Genomic DNA, 15225 nt, shown 5'->3' on the forward strand with positions numbered 1-15225 from the left:
TTGAATTTGGGGTAAGAGTTGCCATTAATAAGAGTGCTATAAAATCCTGAAATCATATGATGTATTTCACTGGGTGGACTTCTCCTCCTCGGGGTCCTGCTGAGCAGAGGACAGTGTGTGCTGCCTGAGTAAGGGAGAGCAGCTGTGTTTCCAGTGTCCTCAGACGCTGAGCTGAACTCCCTAAATAAAACACATGGCTGCTGAATTTTTAATCTACCTCTCTCAAATAGATGTTCCTAGTCTGACAACTTTTGCTTTGCATTCTTTAGTATTACTATTTTCATAGCTATGTTCACCCACCAGCACTCTGGCTTGGAGTTTGGGGTTTCCCCATGTGCCCTGGGGATTTTTTCTTCATGAGGGGACTGAGACATCCCCAAGCTGTCTGCCAGAACTGACCTGTAATTCCCCTCTAAGTCATTGTCTCACCGGGAAATGCTGTTCTGTGAAACCCAGGATATTTCCTGAAGACATACCTCTGAAAAATATTTTGTTCTAGAAAGAGCAGAAGAAAATATTTTGCTTACGCTAAAGTAGAATTATTTTATACAAGGTATTAACAATGAAATACATTTTTCCTATAAGGATGAAAAAATTGCAGTTGAGCATTCAAATTAAAAAATAATTAATTAAGGGACAAGTTACAGAGATTCTTTTGTCGATTTTTATTGTGGAAAATATGTTTAAGCTTGTAGAATTTGCTGTGAAAGGGAAAATCCTGTTACAAGCCAGCTTTGTTTTCTCTCTATGTGCTGCTTCATGTTTTGCTTTATGTCTTATATTAATGAGGTGTTTGGCTGAGCAAGAAATAATGTTTCCTCAGTTTGTGGTTGATCTTATGATTGCTTAAACTTACCCTTTATATGATATCTGTACAGTCCAGGCTTCTGTAATTTATGCTTTAGGTTATACAATACTTCATAAGGCTGTAGTGTAGAGTTACTATCTAGTATATAGAATGAGAAATGCAGTTGACTAATTCTTGAGTGTCTTAAAAGACCGTGAGACTCACTGGCTTGGTGTTTAAGCCTGGCAGAGAGGGTGTCACTCATGAATTAATTAGGCAAATTTAAACAGTGACTACTCAGGAGCTGTTGGACACTTTGGTTTAGGCCTGTTGGAGGGTTTTTCCTTTATGAAAATCCAAACGGGGTGTTTTGGAGCACAAGCCAATGGAGCAAGTCCTATGTTTTTACACAGGTTAACTGGCTGGTGGCTGGGCTCTTGCTGGAGGGGATCCAACTCCAACTCTCTGGCCCTGAAATAAACCCTCAACTTTCCTTAAAAGGTAAATCCTGCAGAAAACCCATACAAATCGTGAGCAACTGTTATGAATTGAACCATAAATTTTAAATATTCAGATACCCTGAGGTACAAACTAGACCTTGAAATAAGGTGCTTTGTATTCCATAGTAGTGCATCTAATGATACAGGAAGAGTACTGAAATCTCCAAAGGACTTTGGGTTAAACAGTGAAGTTTTGCAGATAATCATCCCAGAGACAGGTTTGTACCAGATCTGTGAACAGGGAAATAATCTGGTGGTGCCTCTCATTGCCTCTCCGTACCTGCCCTTTCACCTTCTGCTTGGTCAAGACTTCTTGCATGGCCTTGGTGGCCCACTGTAGCATAAGCTGTTTCTCCTGCCTTCAACAAGAAGGTAAAGGACACAAAAATACTTGTGCTGGATAGGAGGTTTGGTAGGAATTGAAGCATTACTTTTCACCTGAATTACAGTGATTTTATTTTTTTTCTTCTTTTGCTCCCTGATCTTTCAAGTGCTGAAGCATCAGAGAATGATTGAAGTGTCCTGCAATTTTCCTCAGTCTTGGTTCCTTCTTTCACGCAGTCCTGCCAGGGGGAACATCCTGCCAGAAAATGCCTCCTGGCATACTGGATACATGGGAGTAAGCTGGACCCAGTTTATCACCTCTTTTGTTGAATATTTTGCTTAAAAATTTAGAAAACTCTTTCTAAATGAGTGTATTGGTACAGACAAACCTGACTGCTTCCGCCAAAAATTTCGTTTCAACTTTTGCAGAAAAAAGAATAATCTCCTTGGAAGGAAATGCTGAGAGATCATCAGCAAACCTGAAATGTGGTCAGCAAACCTGAATGGGACATTACGCAGTGTCTCACCGTGTGGGCATTTTGCCTTTCATTTTACCTTCCCTGGTGATGGATGGTGAAGGACGTGGAGGAGAGCGAGGGCGAGGGTGAGGGTGAGGCTGAAGGCAGGAGGGATTGGGCAGGAGGGAGGGCAAGGATGGGCATTCAGTTGGGACACTGTCCAGGCACCATTCAACATGTGGTGGCTTTCCCATATTGCTGTTCCAAATGCTTGTGTCTCGGGGAAAGTGAACAATTTTGGCTGCAAGATTATCTTATTAGGCTGCCATCTTGGAAAGCAGCGTCTTCAGCACCTTCGCACAGCCCTTCCCTGTCTTTGCTTTTGCCTAAGATGAGACCTGGGGATTAAAGGTGTAAAATCCTGAACCTCAGTGGAATACACCAGTATATTCAAAGTGATGGTTTTCACAGTCTTTGGCTTTACCAGCTGAAAGAAATGTGTCTTGGTTTCAGTGCACCTTGAATGCAGATACATTTTGGTTCTTTTTATTTTTTTAATTGATATTTGTACTTGTTGAAGTGCTGTATTCTTTTTGTGCAGATATGTGGATGTTAACTTGTGAGGTATGGCTTATATTGATCCCTCCCTCTCTCTCTGTTTGTCCAGGGAGAAGCAGAGCTGCTAAAAATAATCACAGAATCATTTATGTCAGAAAAGACCTATAAGATCACCGAGTCCAACCATAAATCTAGCAATGCCAGGTCCACCACTAAACCATGTCCCTAAGAAACACAGCTACACGTCTTTTAAACACCTCCAGGGATGGTGACTCAACCACTTCCCTGGGCAGCCCGTTCCAATGCTTGACAACCTTGTCAGTGAAGAATTTTTCCCTAATATCCAATCTAAACCTCCCCTGGTGCAACTTGAGCCCATTTCCTCTCGTCTTATCACTTGTTACTTGGGAGAGAAGACTGACCCCCACCTCGCTACAACCTCCTTTCAGGTAGGGCAAGCACTGCAAACAGGTTCCCATTTTACTGAATACTGTGGAAGCGATGAAGAGTCCTGTCTGGCTACTGGATATCACATGAGCTTCCCTTCTCGACTCTCATGTGTTTTTGCTACTCTAACACAGAATCCTCTTCTGACTTAAGAGCCTCCCTTGCTCAGGTCCTCTCCCTGACCTCAGCCCCCAGTGGAGCGGGACGTCCATCCCTGTGAACGCAGCGTCTGGGAAGGGGCTGCCCAGCATCTCCTCATGGGGGCTTGTGGCTGTGCAGCGGCAGATGTAATGAGTAACATCTTCAAGAGATCAGAACAGAATTACAAGTGCCTGAGGAGATAAGAGCAACGATTTCACTTCAGCGCTATCTTCACAGAAGTTACGAGCAAACTGGATTATCCCTGACCATTACTCAGGGCACTGCAATCAACACCAAAATATATTCCTACACTGAAGGATAATTGCGAAGTGATCCGTATTTCCTTTCGCAGAATTGCAGCACCTCGTTCTGGGAGGATTTCTGCCATGTACAGATGTGGTTTTCCTACTTAATGTGTTTTTATTTGATACTAATGTGTTTTTATTTGACCCTTTCTTTAATGAGCTGAGACGTGACTGTTCCCAGCACTTGCAATAGCTGGTGCCCTGCATGCAGGGGGGAAACCTAAGCCACCACAGGCTCTGGAGATGCTCTTGTTGGCTTTAGCAAAGAGGACAAAGAGCTTCAGGGATGATGTCTGACACTCAGTAGCTGTGTAGGGATGATACAGGTAGCATATTTTCCTCCACTTTTTCTCCAAGTGAGAAAAGTGTGGATGGACTCCTACAGCATTTGAATACTGCTCTACTTGGACCACACCATACAGAACTCAAACTACATTAGGGCAGATGTACAGAGTTGATTTTTCTCATGCATAGCCTTGTCCAGGTGAAGGGTGGTGGGGAGAAATACCCTGCTCATGGGGAGGAGTGGTGCAGGGACCAGAGTAGTGCTGCCACCCAGCACAAGCACGCTTGAACAGGGCTCCCTGCTCAGCTGATGTCTGAGGAAGCTGGGAAATTTTTAAGGCCTGAGCAGAACTCTTTTATTGTTTTTCACTAAAAAACCAGAAATATTGGGCAAAAGTGAAATTATCTGCAAGTATTGCCTTCTTATCAATTTTATTCAACTAAGAATGAAAACCGTATTGAGCATAACTGAATTATTCTATGACTAGCATTGCTAATAGAACTTGGAAAAATTGAGTTTACTTTAGAGCATTACTAAACATACCTGATATTGGAGACGAAATGGTAGTGCACATAAAAATTACCTTTAAGTACTTGAGCCTGCTGCTATGTGCGTAAAGCAGAAAAAACCCCAGTGAAATGGCAAACACCAAAACTAATGACTTGTAAATAGAAAACCAAGTTATTTCTATAGAGGTCAAACCAGAGACCCAATATTACAATGCAGGTACAGAAGAAACATAGGTTTCTATAAAAAGGCTTGGAAATCAGCTGTTGCTTCACTGAACATGTACATTTTCATGTGCACATCTCAGGGAGGTACAGAGCTATGAATGACATTTAGGTGTACAGCATAGAAGAAAGTATATTATTCCTAAACTTCTAACATTTGACAAAGTCAGTTCATTTTTAATACTGGGAGCAACCCGAAAGACTGAGGTGTACTGACAGCATTGAGGCAAACATTGCTCTTGGTCTGGCTGGAGAAAACTAGGCAGGACCCACAGCGCTGCCAGCCTGAGGGTGCAGGAGCGGGGTGGTCCTGTGGATATCCGAAAATGGGGATTTCTCCATGGTTGGGAGCTGTGACCCCCCACATTGCTGTTGGCCTCTCAGCTCCCCTTTCACCTGCCGCTGGGGCCATGGCAGGAGGGAGAACTTCCCCCCCAACAGACCATAGTACCATATCTGCTTAACCAGAAATAAAACTTGCAAAAAAAAATGTGCCCAGCTCTATGCTTTCAAGAAATTATATGTAATATATATTATTTCAAAGTTGCAATTTTGGAAGGGCAATAAAGGAGAGTTCAGAATTAGCTATGTGGTTTGGAAGCCCCAGATTTTATTTTTAATTCCCTATTGCAACCTCATACGTGAGCTGATGTTCAGAACGATTTTGATTTAGCGAGAAAATAAGCAAGCCTTGTGACCAGTGTGGCACTAGGCCTGAAATTAAGTTTTGATATGTTCTTGGAGGAGTAGAGTTCAGGAAAAAAAAATTAAGAGCTGAGAAAAATGTCCAAGAGAAATTCAGGTTAAACCTGCAAGTATTGGTGGGTAACCCTGTTGTGATTACCTTCAGGGTGGTTACCAGGAATGGAATTTGGAGAAGGAGATGAGGCCCCTGTGCTCAAAGAATGACTAAGACTAGCCTTGAAATCTCTAGCGCAATCTGAGAGGGGTAGAGACTGACCTGGCTACCACGGGATGCAGCTAAGGAGAGGGCTGTATGCCGGCCAGACAGCCCTGGTTTTGGCCAGCAAAGACAAGAAGATAACAAGAACCTCTGTGGTTCTTCATGATTTCAAAAGGCTATCATGCCCCATAACTGACATTTGCCTCATTACCTATGAAATATTAAAGTTGACGCCCCCGCGCATACTAGTGAAAACTAGAGAGCTGATGCTAAATGTGTATGATTGTAGCACTCATCTCTTCACGTGTCATCTGGGATGGGCGGTAACCTTGCAGTTTGGAGAATAAAAGATAGAGAAAATAATTGTTAAACTGTGGGAGAAGAACATCAACACCCAATGGACTAGTTGAGGGACTATGTTCTCTTCCTCCACCCCAGGCAGGGACCCCTCTCTGGGTAAGCGCCAAACCTTTCACCCTCTGGTGAATGTTACCCTTGGGTTGTACTATTATTATTGTTGTTATTTCTGCTAGCAATATTAACCTTAATTAGTAGCGCTATTGTAGTTAGTGAATTTGTCAACAGCAATCTGGAATCTGCTCTGTCACTCTCAGTAAAATAACTAATTTCAATTTTTGTGAATCTGACTCCATGAAAGTCCTTTGCAGGGACTCTGATAGACAAATCAGTGGAAAGTCCTGGGACTCTGACAGACAAATATCAAAACTACAGTCCTTTTAATGTGATGCCAGGGGTGCTGGGGTACCCCTGTAATGTCTACCTCCAAAAACATTGTAGGCAGGAAAAAGCAATTAAGATACCTGTTCCACTGAGCTGTTTTACAGTGGGCAGCAGTCCCTGGTCAAAATTGTGAAGGATTTTAGGTCTTTTCCCACACCTAAAGTCAGTGTTTGTGACTGGTTACAATTTCCGTGTTAATGTTATTTCATTGCAGCCAAGAAGTCACTGCCAGCAAAACAACCGTTTCAATGACTGTCTTATTCCCCTCCAGAGCAGTGCTGGGCTCGGTGATTTGTCCCTCCCAGAGGGTAATTCATTCAAATAAATGTAAACCACGGGTTTATGTTGTTTGGCCAGTGTTTATAGATGTCAATGTATGCTGCTGAAAATGCACGTGGCAGATATTAAGGGAGGAATCAATGTGCTCCACGGAAATTAGAACAGACAGGGTTTGGTTTTGGTTTATCCGTGCTGCTGTACTGAGTGCAGCCACTATTGATTTCAATCCCGCAAGTGTCTGACCTCCTTCGTACAGCACAACTTGTCTGTCTCCATATTTGTTCCGCCTTGTACTTTGCACTTATTCCATTACTATGCTACTTGAAAAAAAAAATCAATGCAGTTTACTAATTTAAAAAAAAAAACAAAACAACAAAAAAGCTAACAACCAAAACCCAGCTTCTAACCCTAGACCAAAAACCTGCTCTTGGGTGTGTGTGGTGACCAGTGTGTCCTGACCCTGCTGGGAGGTGGCAGTGGCACAGCTGGGGATGCATTGCCCTTGTGCTGCCATGGGGCATGGGCTCAGCTGACTGCAGAGTTAGGCACAAAAACCACGTCCCTGCACCTTTTTTGGGGTTTGTTTGCTGACACATATGTGTTGAGAAAGGTGGTAGCAAAGCCACTGACTTGTCCAGTTCATCTGGACACAATTTATGTTATTTAACTCTTTAATCCCTTTAATTCTGTGTGCTGCCTGCCGGCTCTGGTTGTGTCTGTCACGTGAGTGAGAAGGTAAGGAAAGGCATCGCTCTTTCCTCCCTTAAATCCAGCTTAGCACCACCACACAAGTTTTGTTCTCCCAGCTGGCTGGGACAGTGTGTCCGATGGCCTGGTCCTTCACCTGCCATGTTCCGTTTTCCTTTCCCCTGGTTTTGACCTTGCTGATCGGTAGCATGGCTGGATGAGAGGAATTGAAATACCATGCTAGGGTTATGGTCCTGCTGGGGCTGGCAAGGAGAGGGATGGCCAGAGGGAGGTGGTGTATCCAGTGGGGCTGGATGTGGGGGACACATAAAAATCCCAGCATTGTGACTGCTCCCAGAAGGAAAACATCCTCAGGCTGGGTCTCCTGGAGCCACAGAGACTGGTTTTGTCAGCTGCATGATCTGCAAACACCCCTGAGTAAAATAGAAGGCAAAGGAGTAACTCAGAAATATGCAGAGCAAGGATTAAGCAAGAGGGAGGAAAATACAAGCATTTCACACAGTCACCTCTTCAAATAGAATAATAGAATCATAGAATTGTAGAATCATAGAATCATAGAACAGTTTCAGTTAGAAGACACCTTCAAGATTATTGAGTCAGCCTCTGTCCTAGCCCCATCAACACCACTAAACCATGTCCCTCAGCACAACACCCACCTGTCTCTTAAACACCTCCTGCAATAGCGACCCAACAATCCTTTCAGTAAAGAAATTCTTCCTAATATCCAACCTGAAAATTCTTACTAATGTCCCACCTGAACCTTCCCTGGCACAACTTAAGGCCACTTCCCCTTGTCCTATCACTTGCCTCTAAGGAGAACAGACAACCCCAGCCTCGCTACAACCTCTTTTCAGGTAGTTGTAGAGACCAATAAGGTCTCTCCTCAGCCTCCTCCAGGCTAAACAGCCCCAAATCCCTCAGCCGTTCCTCACATGACACACGCTCCAAATCCTTTATCAGCTTGGCAGCCCACCTCTGTACCCTCTCCAGCACCTCAATGTCCCTCTTGTAGTAAGGGGCCCAAAACTGGACACGGTACTTGAGGTGCAGCCTCATGAAAGCCAAGTACAGGGGAATGATCACCTCCCTACTCCTGCTGACAACACTATTCCTGATACAGGAATACCTGGAGGTCTTTAAAAATATGTAGATAAGATATCCAGGGACATCATTTAGTTGTGGATCTGGCATTGTTAGGTTAATAGTTGGACTCAATGATCTTAAAGTTCTTTTCCAACCTAAATGATTCTATGATTCATATATTATAGGTTTGTGGTTTTTTTTTTCTCCCCCAAGAGCGGAGTTCATGGAAAAAGGAGTATTTCTACCTACAAGAATGGTTCTTCCATCCTGTACCATCACTAGTCAATGCTTAGGCTGGTTCTGGTGGTTCCCCATCTACCAGTACCATCTGGAGTAGTGTCAAGGCTTGTTCCATGAAATAGCAGTGACTGAACAGAGTGACTACAAAACCTTCTGGGCAGGGTAATTCCCTGTGAGCCAGAGAGTAAGTGACAAACCATGAGTCTCTATCAAGGAGAGATTAAAACCTGGGCTGAGCCTCCATGGTTTCTTTAAGCTGACTGAGGAGGTGTTTGTGCAGGCTGGGTCAGTGCTGTATCCAGGAGCTGCAAGTGGCTTAAAACAGTGAGAGCTAAACACCACACTGCCACTGCTGCTCAGTTTCTGTTCAGTTAATATGCTTTCCTCAGCAAAACAACTCCCCTTTGCTTTTCTGAGTGCTGGTAAAGTCAGCAATTCCCCAGCCACCTGCCAAAACCTTTGGCTGTATCCGTGAGAGCTGGGCTTTTTTCCACTACAAAACCTGGAAGCAAGCTAAGAAGTCAGTGCAGCTCGACACTGAAACTTCACGTTGCACAACAGGAGGAGACCCCTTTTCATGTGTTTTTGTATTTATTTCAAGTAGATTAAAAGCCACCACAGAAGCCTCTTTCCTCACCAGTGTACGGGCTGACTGTGGCAATTGAGTTACATGTCCTCTGGGCTGTGCAGGCCCTTGAATGAGAACGACCTTTGCTGTCTGCTGCTGACTTAGCTTTTGTGCAGCAGGGGACAGGAAGAAATACCCAAAGTAGGTTGCTGGATGCTGCAATACAACGGCTGCCACCATGGGCTGATCGGTGACGTCACTGACAAACAGTTGCCTTATGGCACGTTCCCCAGCATGACGAACAAAAGCCTTGCTTTGAGCTGGGGTAGCCAGTGTATCTGTCCCCCTGTACTTCCCCATACTGCCTGACATCCATCCCCTTCTTCCTCTACAGGCATCTGTAGGTGGTCCTCAACCACAATCAGAGATGACTTTGATGCTGGCCCTTTCAGCTGCAGTAGCTGCCCCTCAATTTTTTTTTTTTAAATGAAGTATTAGAAATGCATTTCCAAGTAGCTCGTCTCCCCCTGAACAGGTGAGAGGAAATGGGCTCAAGGTGCACCAGGGGAGGTTTAGATTGGATATTAAGAAAAGTTTCTTTACTGAAAGAGTCATGAGGCATTGAAAAAGGCTGCCTGGGGAAGTGGTGGAGTCGCCATCCCTGGAGGTGTCGAAAAAAATGTGTAGATGTGACACTTCATGATACAGTTTAGTAGTCATGGTAGTATTGGGTTGATGGTTGCACTTGATGATCTTAGAGGTCTTTTCCAACCTTAATGATTCCATGAAGGAACAGCATTCTAAGTTGGGCAGCAAGATTGACCTACCTGGGCAGCCACAGTCCAACCCGGGAATTGTCCTCAAAGGCATCTGATCCAGGGCTGAACGTCTCTCATGCAGCCATCAGCCTGACGCTCACAGCTCCCGCTGCCCAGCTCCTGGATCCAGCTGTGGAGGTGTGTGTTTTGCCACTGTTACTCAGAAACAAGGTCACTGAAGACAACCTTCACCTGTGGCACTCCCCACCCCTCAGAGCGATGGCATCCCTTCTTCTGCTGTAAGAAATGCCCTTATGTAGACTTTTTTATTCTTTTCAGTCTGGAACTGTGTTTTTAACATATGTAAGATGGTGTGCTTTTTTACCCCCATTTTTCCTGTGGGGAGCAGGAGGGTGGTGGTGGGGCACTGGTTGAGTGGATGATGGGTTCCCATAGCCAGTGGTAGTGGGGTCAGGGGGAAACCATGTGGGGTTCTTGAGGTATGGAGGGCCTTGGGTGAGCTTATGGGGATGTTGCTTTTCAAATTAGGTAGCAGCCTGTCCGCAAACAAGCTGTTCTTCAGGCCAAGACAGTGATGGGACGTGATGCAGGGCAGGGTGTGGGAGGCTGGGGGATGTTAATAGTTTTCCCTTTATGTGGAAGGTAAAGGTAGCTTGGCAGTCCATGTTAGAAGCTACATGGGTTTACCCAGCAAAACCACACGCACAGACAGAACTATCTTCTTTATTATAAAGATACACTATGAGGAACAAACCTGAATGTATACTGAAGCTTGTAATGGTACATGCCAAGAATGTACAGTACTATACATAAAAAGTGCATTGTCACAACAGATTAACAGTACATTTCTCTTCCAGAACTGTGAAATTTCCATGATTTTTATTTGTTCTTCAAGAGTGGAAGGAATGCAATGGGAATGCAGCCATACACAAACGGGGAAAGATGCAATGGAAATGCAACAGTACAAGAGCAAGGCTAAAGCTCCTCTAAAATTTAAAGGCACTTTCACATGTACATACTACAGATGTACATTGACACAATTAGGTAACAGTCAACAAGCAGGAAGCTACCAGTACTGCAATTTATCAAACTTGACAGTAAAGGACAATACTGATTGGATTAGGTGTGCAGGAGTTACCCTTTAGTACGTCTGTAGTTGTAGCAGTCTTTCCTGTTACATATCCACTTACTATACTTTAAGTATCTATAATAACCATCAAACTACACATTTAACTGTGTGAATGCACTAAGTGGGTGCATTCACTAAATGCACTGTTTCTAATATTTTCTTTTGCTAAACATTTCTAATATAAGCATTATGGAGTCCAGTACAGTTATTTAAACATACAAAATTCCCTATGCAATTTAAAGATACAAGTATCCATCTCCGTTATGCCAGGTGGGTTAATTTAAAAAACCACTAGACTAAAACTGCATGTAAATGAAAGCTGAAATTCCAGTTCGTTCCACTGATTCTAAGTAAACTGGGGAACTACTTGAAAACACTTTCTGGTCCCAACCGAGTGAACAGACCCTCTGGTGGCTTTAGGACTGGGCAGTAGAGCTGAGAGGGCCAGAGGTTTCGCAGCCCAATGCTGCACAGTTGGCCGAGGTGGATTAAGACTTTGCCTCTAATCCAGACGCACGTGAAGTCTGCGGACAGATTGAGATGGGGTTTCAAAGAGCAGGAGCAATTTGGCTCGTGGTTTACGGGGCACTTTTCCCACCTGGGGCTTCACGTTACCAATCTACAGGGTGTGAAACAGAGCAGGAATAAGTCGCTCCTAAATAACGACAGGAAACACTTCCTGTCATCTCAGCGATTAGGCCTGTTGAGTTTTGACACTACTCTTCTCCTCCCCAACTCAACCATTTATGTATAGTGGGTGGTACAACTTCAAGCTTTCCAACAGTGAGATCTTCAATAGTATGTGGAAAGACAGAGCTTACTTAAAGTCAGTTGTACTCCTGTAGGTGGGCCACAATAGATTTTTTCCCCCCCATATTCTTCACTGAAACTTATATTCTGGATCGTCTGTCGGAAAATACAGTCACAGAAATAACATTATGGCTTACTGTTGCAATGTGCAAAACAGCTGTACATTTAGTTCTCTCCTACCAAAGTTTAACACCAGAACGCTAAGCCAAGTTGACGGTCGCCACTCACACAGACATAAGAAAGGTACTGATTTCTGGCATTTAAAAAAAAAAGGGGGGGGGGAGAAGCAGGGGGAAAGTAGTCAGGGAAAACTTTAGTCAGCTTGAATCTAGGAGGCAGAAACTCAGCTGTCTGTTGCGTGAGGGACCCCTGAATCACTGACTCACAGTCACTCTCCCTCTTCAGAGAGTCCCTGTCCTGCTGCTGTCAGCACAGCCGAGGTGTTTGCAGGGTGTTTGCGCTGCGCAAGGCAGCCAGCAGAGCTGGGTCAGCTCGAAACCTCGACTGTTCCAACCCAAATCCTGCCCTTAATTGGGCACTGAGCAATAAAGTCAATGGGATGCTTTGCTGAATTACTGTTTAGTTGATCCTTTTAATCACCTATCAGCCTGCCGGAGGGACCAACAGCTTCACGTACTCCCCAGAGCCTGGCTCACTCAGCTACAAACTTTAAATGACTTTAGCTTTTGTGAAAAATGTGATATCAGGAGATTAAGGTCTAGCTTCATGGGAAAAGGTACACCGTTACAGAGGGCAGCAAGAGGAGTTAGTTTCTAGATACTATCCTGGAGATGTGCTTTAGCTGTGACCTGGAATGCTGCTTTTTTATTGGTGAGAACAATGTGACCTCGAGATCCATCCAGCGATTGTCTCTAGTGAGACTGCCAACAAGAAAAGCTAAAACTTGGTGCCAATTATGAGAGTTTGTGAGGGTTTGGTGGGGTGGGTTTTTTTTTGGTGTGCCTTAACTAAGAAATGTGGCCTGAGATGACTTCAACATTCCACACAGACACTTAATCCTCACATGCTAGATTTCAGCTCTTACTAACCTGCTTGAGATTTGGTTTGGTGACCCAGAAATAAGAGGTCCCACCTCCCCGCCCCTCCCCGCCCCTTAGTTTTGTGCAGGATCTGTTATTATATAGTTACAGTAAGACTGTGAAGTATGGTACAACGTGGCAAGCTGTTTGTGATCTGTGTTGGTTTTATTACAAATGGTGCAGCATCAAGTTTTCAAGTAAGTCTAAGTTTGTTTTTTTAAAACGATGCACAATTGTCCAGTTTTTCTTTTAATTGAAACCATACAAAATACAAATGCCCATGTTGATGTAGCTAGTTTCAGACAATACATTCAAAAACACCGAAAAACCAAAGCCTCTCCAGTTACAAACATGAACAAACGATGTTATGGAGCCCCGACTTCTATCGTTAATCCATTCCTTTCCCTAGCATACCCCAGCCGGGCACTGTGGGTGGTTGAGCTGTCTACATTGTGCAAGATTTGTCGGCTGGACCCTGGGAAGGAGGGGCAGGCCCTATGCTAGGATTTGTTTTTGGAAGAACAATAGGTTTTGGCCTAAGAGCGGGAGGTTTCAGCTGCACTCCCATTCTAGGGGCCACCATGGGCTTGAAAGTACTCATGGTGTCACTGGAAGAACTTGTGCTACGGCGGATCTGAGGCTCAGAGCTCCTTAATACGACGCTGTGGAGCGGGCTGAGCGACTCCGTGGAGGTGGCTGGGGTGGGGGTGTTCTTCATTTGTTCCAAGGTGTCCAACACGACGTCGGGGGCGTGCTTCGCCGAGCTCTGCCGCTCCAGCTCACGGAGCTCATTCAGCGCTGTGTTCATCGTCTCCTCGATGTCCTGGGTCAGAGCACAGGGAGAGCAGCACGTCATTCAAGTTGCCACTGAAGGCAAAGCCCCGGAGGAGCAAGGGGACGGGGTGAAAAATGCAGGAATGAGTTTGCCAACCATCCTCTCTCTAATGAATATTATAGTGCTAAAACCAATTCCCACCAGATTTATTTGAAAGACACTACGATTGATGAGATGGCAGCTTTGATTGAACATTACAAATACCTAACGTGCTTACATAGGGAACCAAAAAAATCAATTAAACCAAACTTGCAAGCTATTTTATAAATGATTGTCAGGACAATGGATATTTGCTTAGAAGTGTTTTTAACTGTGAACATTTCTGTCATCTCTTGGATACTGACAGCTGTAAATATTTTAGTCTATTTCCTAAGTCTTAGCCAACTGCTCCCCTCATCTAGTACCTCAGGTGTTCCAGATCTGTATTCCTTCACACAGATTATAAAACTTGTTTTTATAAGAAATAAAGCCTGTGTGTCTATCAGCTCTTCTCTCCTGTTTCTCTTAGTTAAATCTTAGGCAGAAAAAAACACGAAATTCTTTAGTAAGCTTACCTAAGAAATTATTCTTTTTCATCAGTATTTCTGGCACAAATGCTAAAAGAATGCACCAAGACACTGGTTTACTACTTTTCAGTTGTATTGACATACAGCTAAGGCTAAAATACCAGACGTTCCCTGTTTGCTTACAGTGACTTTCATGTAGTTTAATTAAAGTTTGGGTTCTCCCACTAGTCTACGCATTAACTAAACCCACCAAAACATAGCTTAAGCCAAACAGCACTGTATGTGGGTCCAGAAAAGTATAAAACACTAACAACACTTACATTTTCTAACTCTAATACACGGTGCAGCTTTCTGACCCAAGAATGGCAGTCCCTTCTATCCCTCATTGGAAACAGAGTTTGAAAGCAAGCATTACCAGCACATTAAATTTTAAAACGTAAGTGCCAGTGTCACTGTAAAATACTTTTGCAATCATATTGTACCCTCAGGATATCCCTAGTAATCATATTATCCTACCTAGATGGAACACGAGTTCTGAAGACAACAGTATCTATTTGCTCGAGAGCTGTTACCAGCCCTGCACAACAGACGAATCTGATGACTGGTTTGCTCTCTGTCCCATCCTTTTCACTTCTGCACTGCTAGGAATGAGACTGGTGAGTGTTCACACAGGGATAAAATAGCTCACGATGACAGCTCAGGTGCAACGTCTTGCACACTAGGTTCTCAGGAAAACTATGTAAAATTCACATGATCCTGGAATGTAAATCTGTGTTTTCAATAGCAATGGCTGCTACTAGCCAGCTGCAGAGCTTTTCTGCATACCATAATTCTGAGAAATAACTGAACACTAATTACATGCAAGTTAGAATAGGCCAGCCTTCACCAGAGCCCAATGATTTACGCAGCTATTGTAATCGTATACTATCCCAGTGTTCCGTGTGGCACAGGCAATTTCATTACAGTATAACGGGCAATAATTTCTTTTTATTGCTTCTGCAATGTCTATTCCCCCTTGTGCTTCTTCTATCCAGGATCCCTGAATATATCTTCTTTCACACACATG

At 43.9% G+C, this 15225-nt stretch overlaps 1 protein-coding gene across 1 annotated transcript in view; it reads right to left on the reverse strand.

Moving 5' to 3' along the window:
- Positions 1–12402: 12402 nt before the first annotated feature.
- Positions 12403–15225, reverse strand: part of LOC104277525 (SLIT-ROBO Rho GTPase-activating protein 1-like) — a 73060-nt gene continuing 70237 nt past the window's right edge. Inside the window, 1 exon segment of the mRNA XM_009874182.1 lies at positions 12403–13641. Coding sequence (XP_009872484.1) covers positions 13264–13641 — 378 coding nt within the window. The 3' untranslated portion in view covers positions 12403–13263.

This window comes from Apaloderma vittatum, unplaced genomic scaffold (genome assembly GCF_000703405.1).
Source record: "Apaloderma vittatum isolate BGI_N311 unplaced genomic scaffold, ASM70340v1 scaffold158, whole genome shotgun sequence".
Classification (NCBI taxonomy): Eukaryota; Metazoa; Chordata; class Aves; order Trogoniformes; family Trogonidae; genus Apaloderma; species Apaloderma vittatum.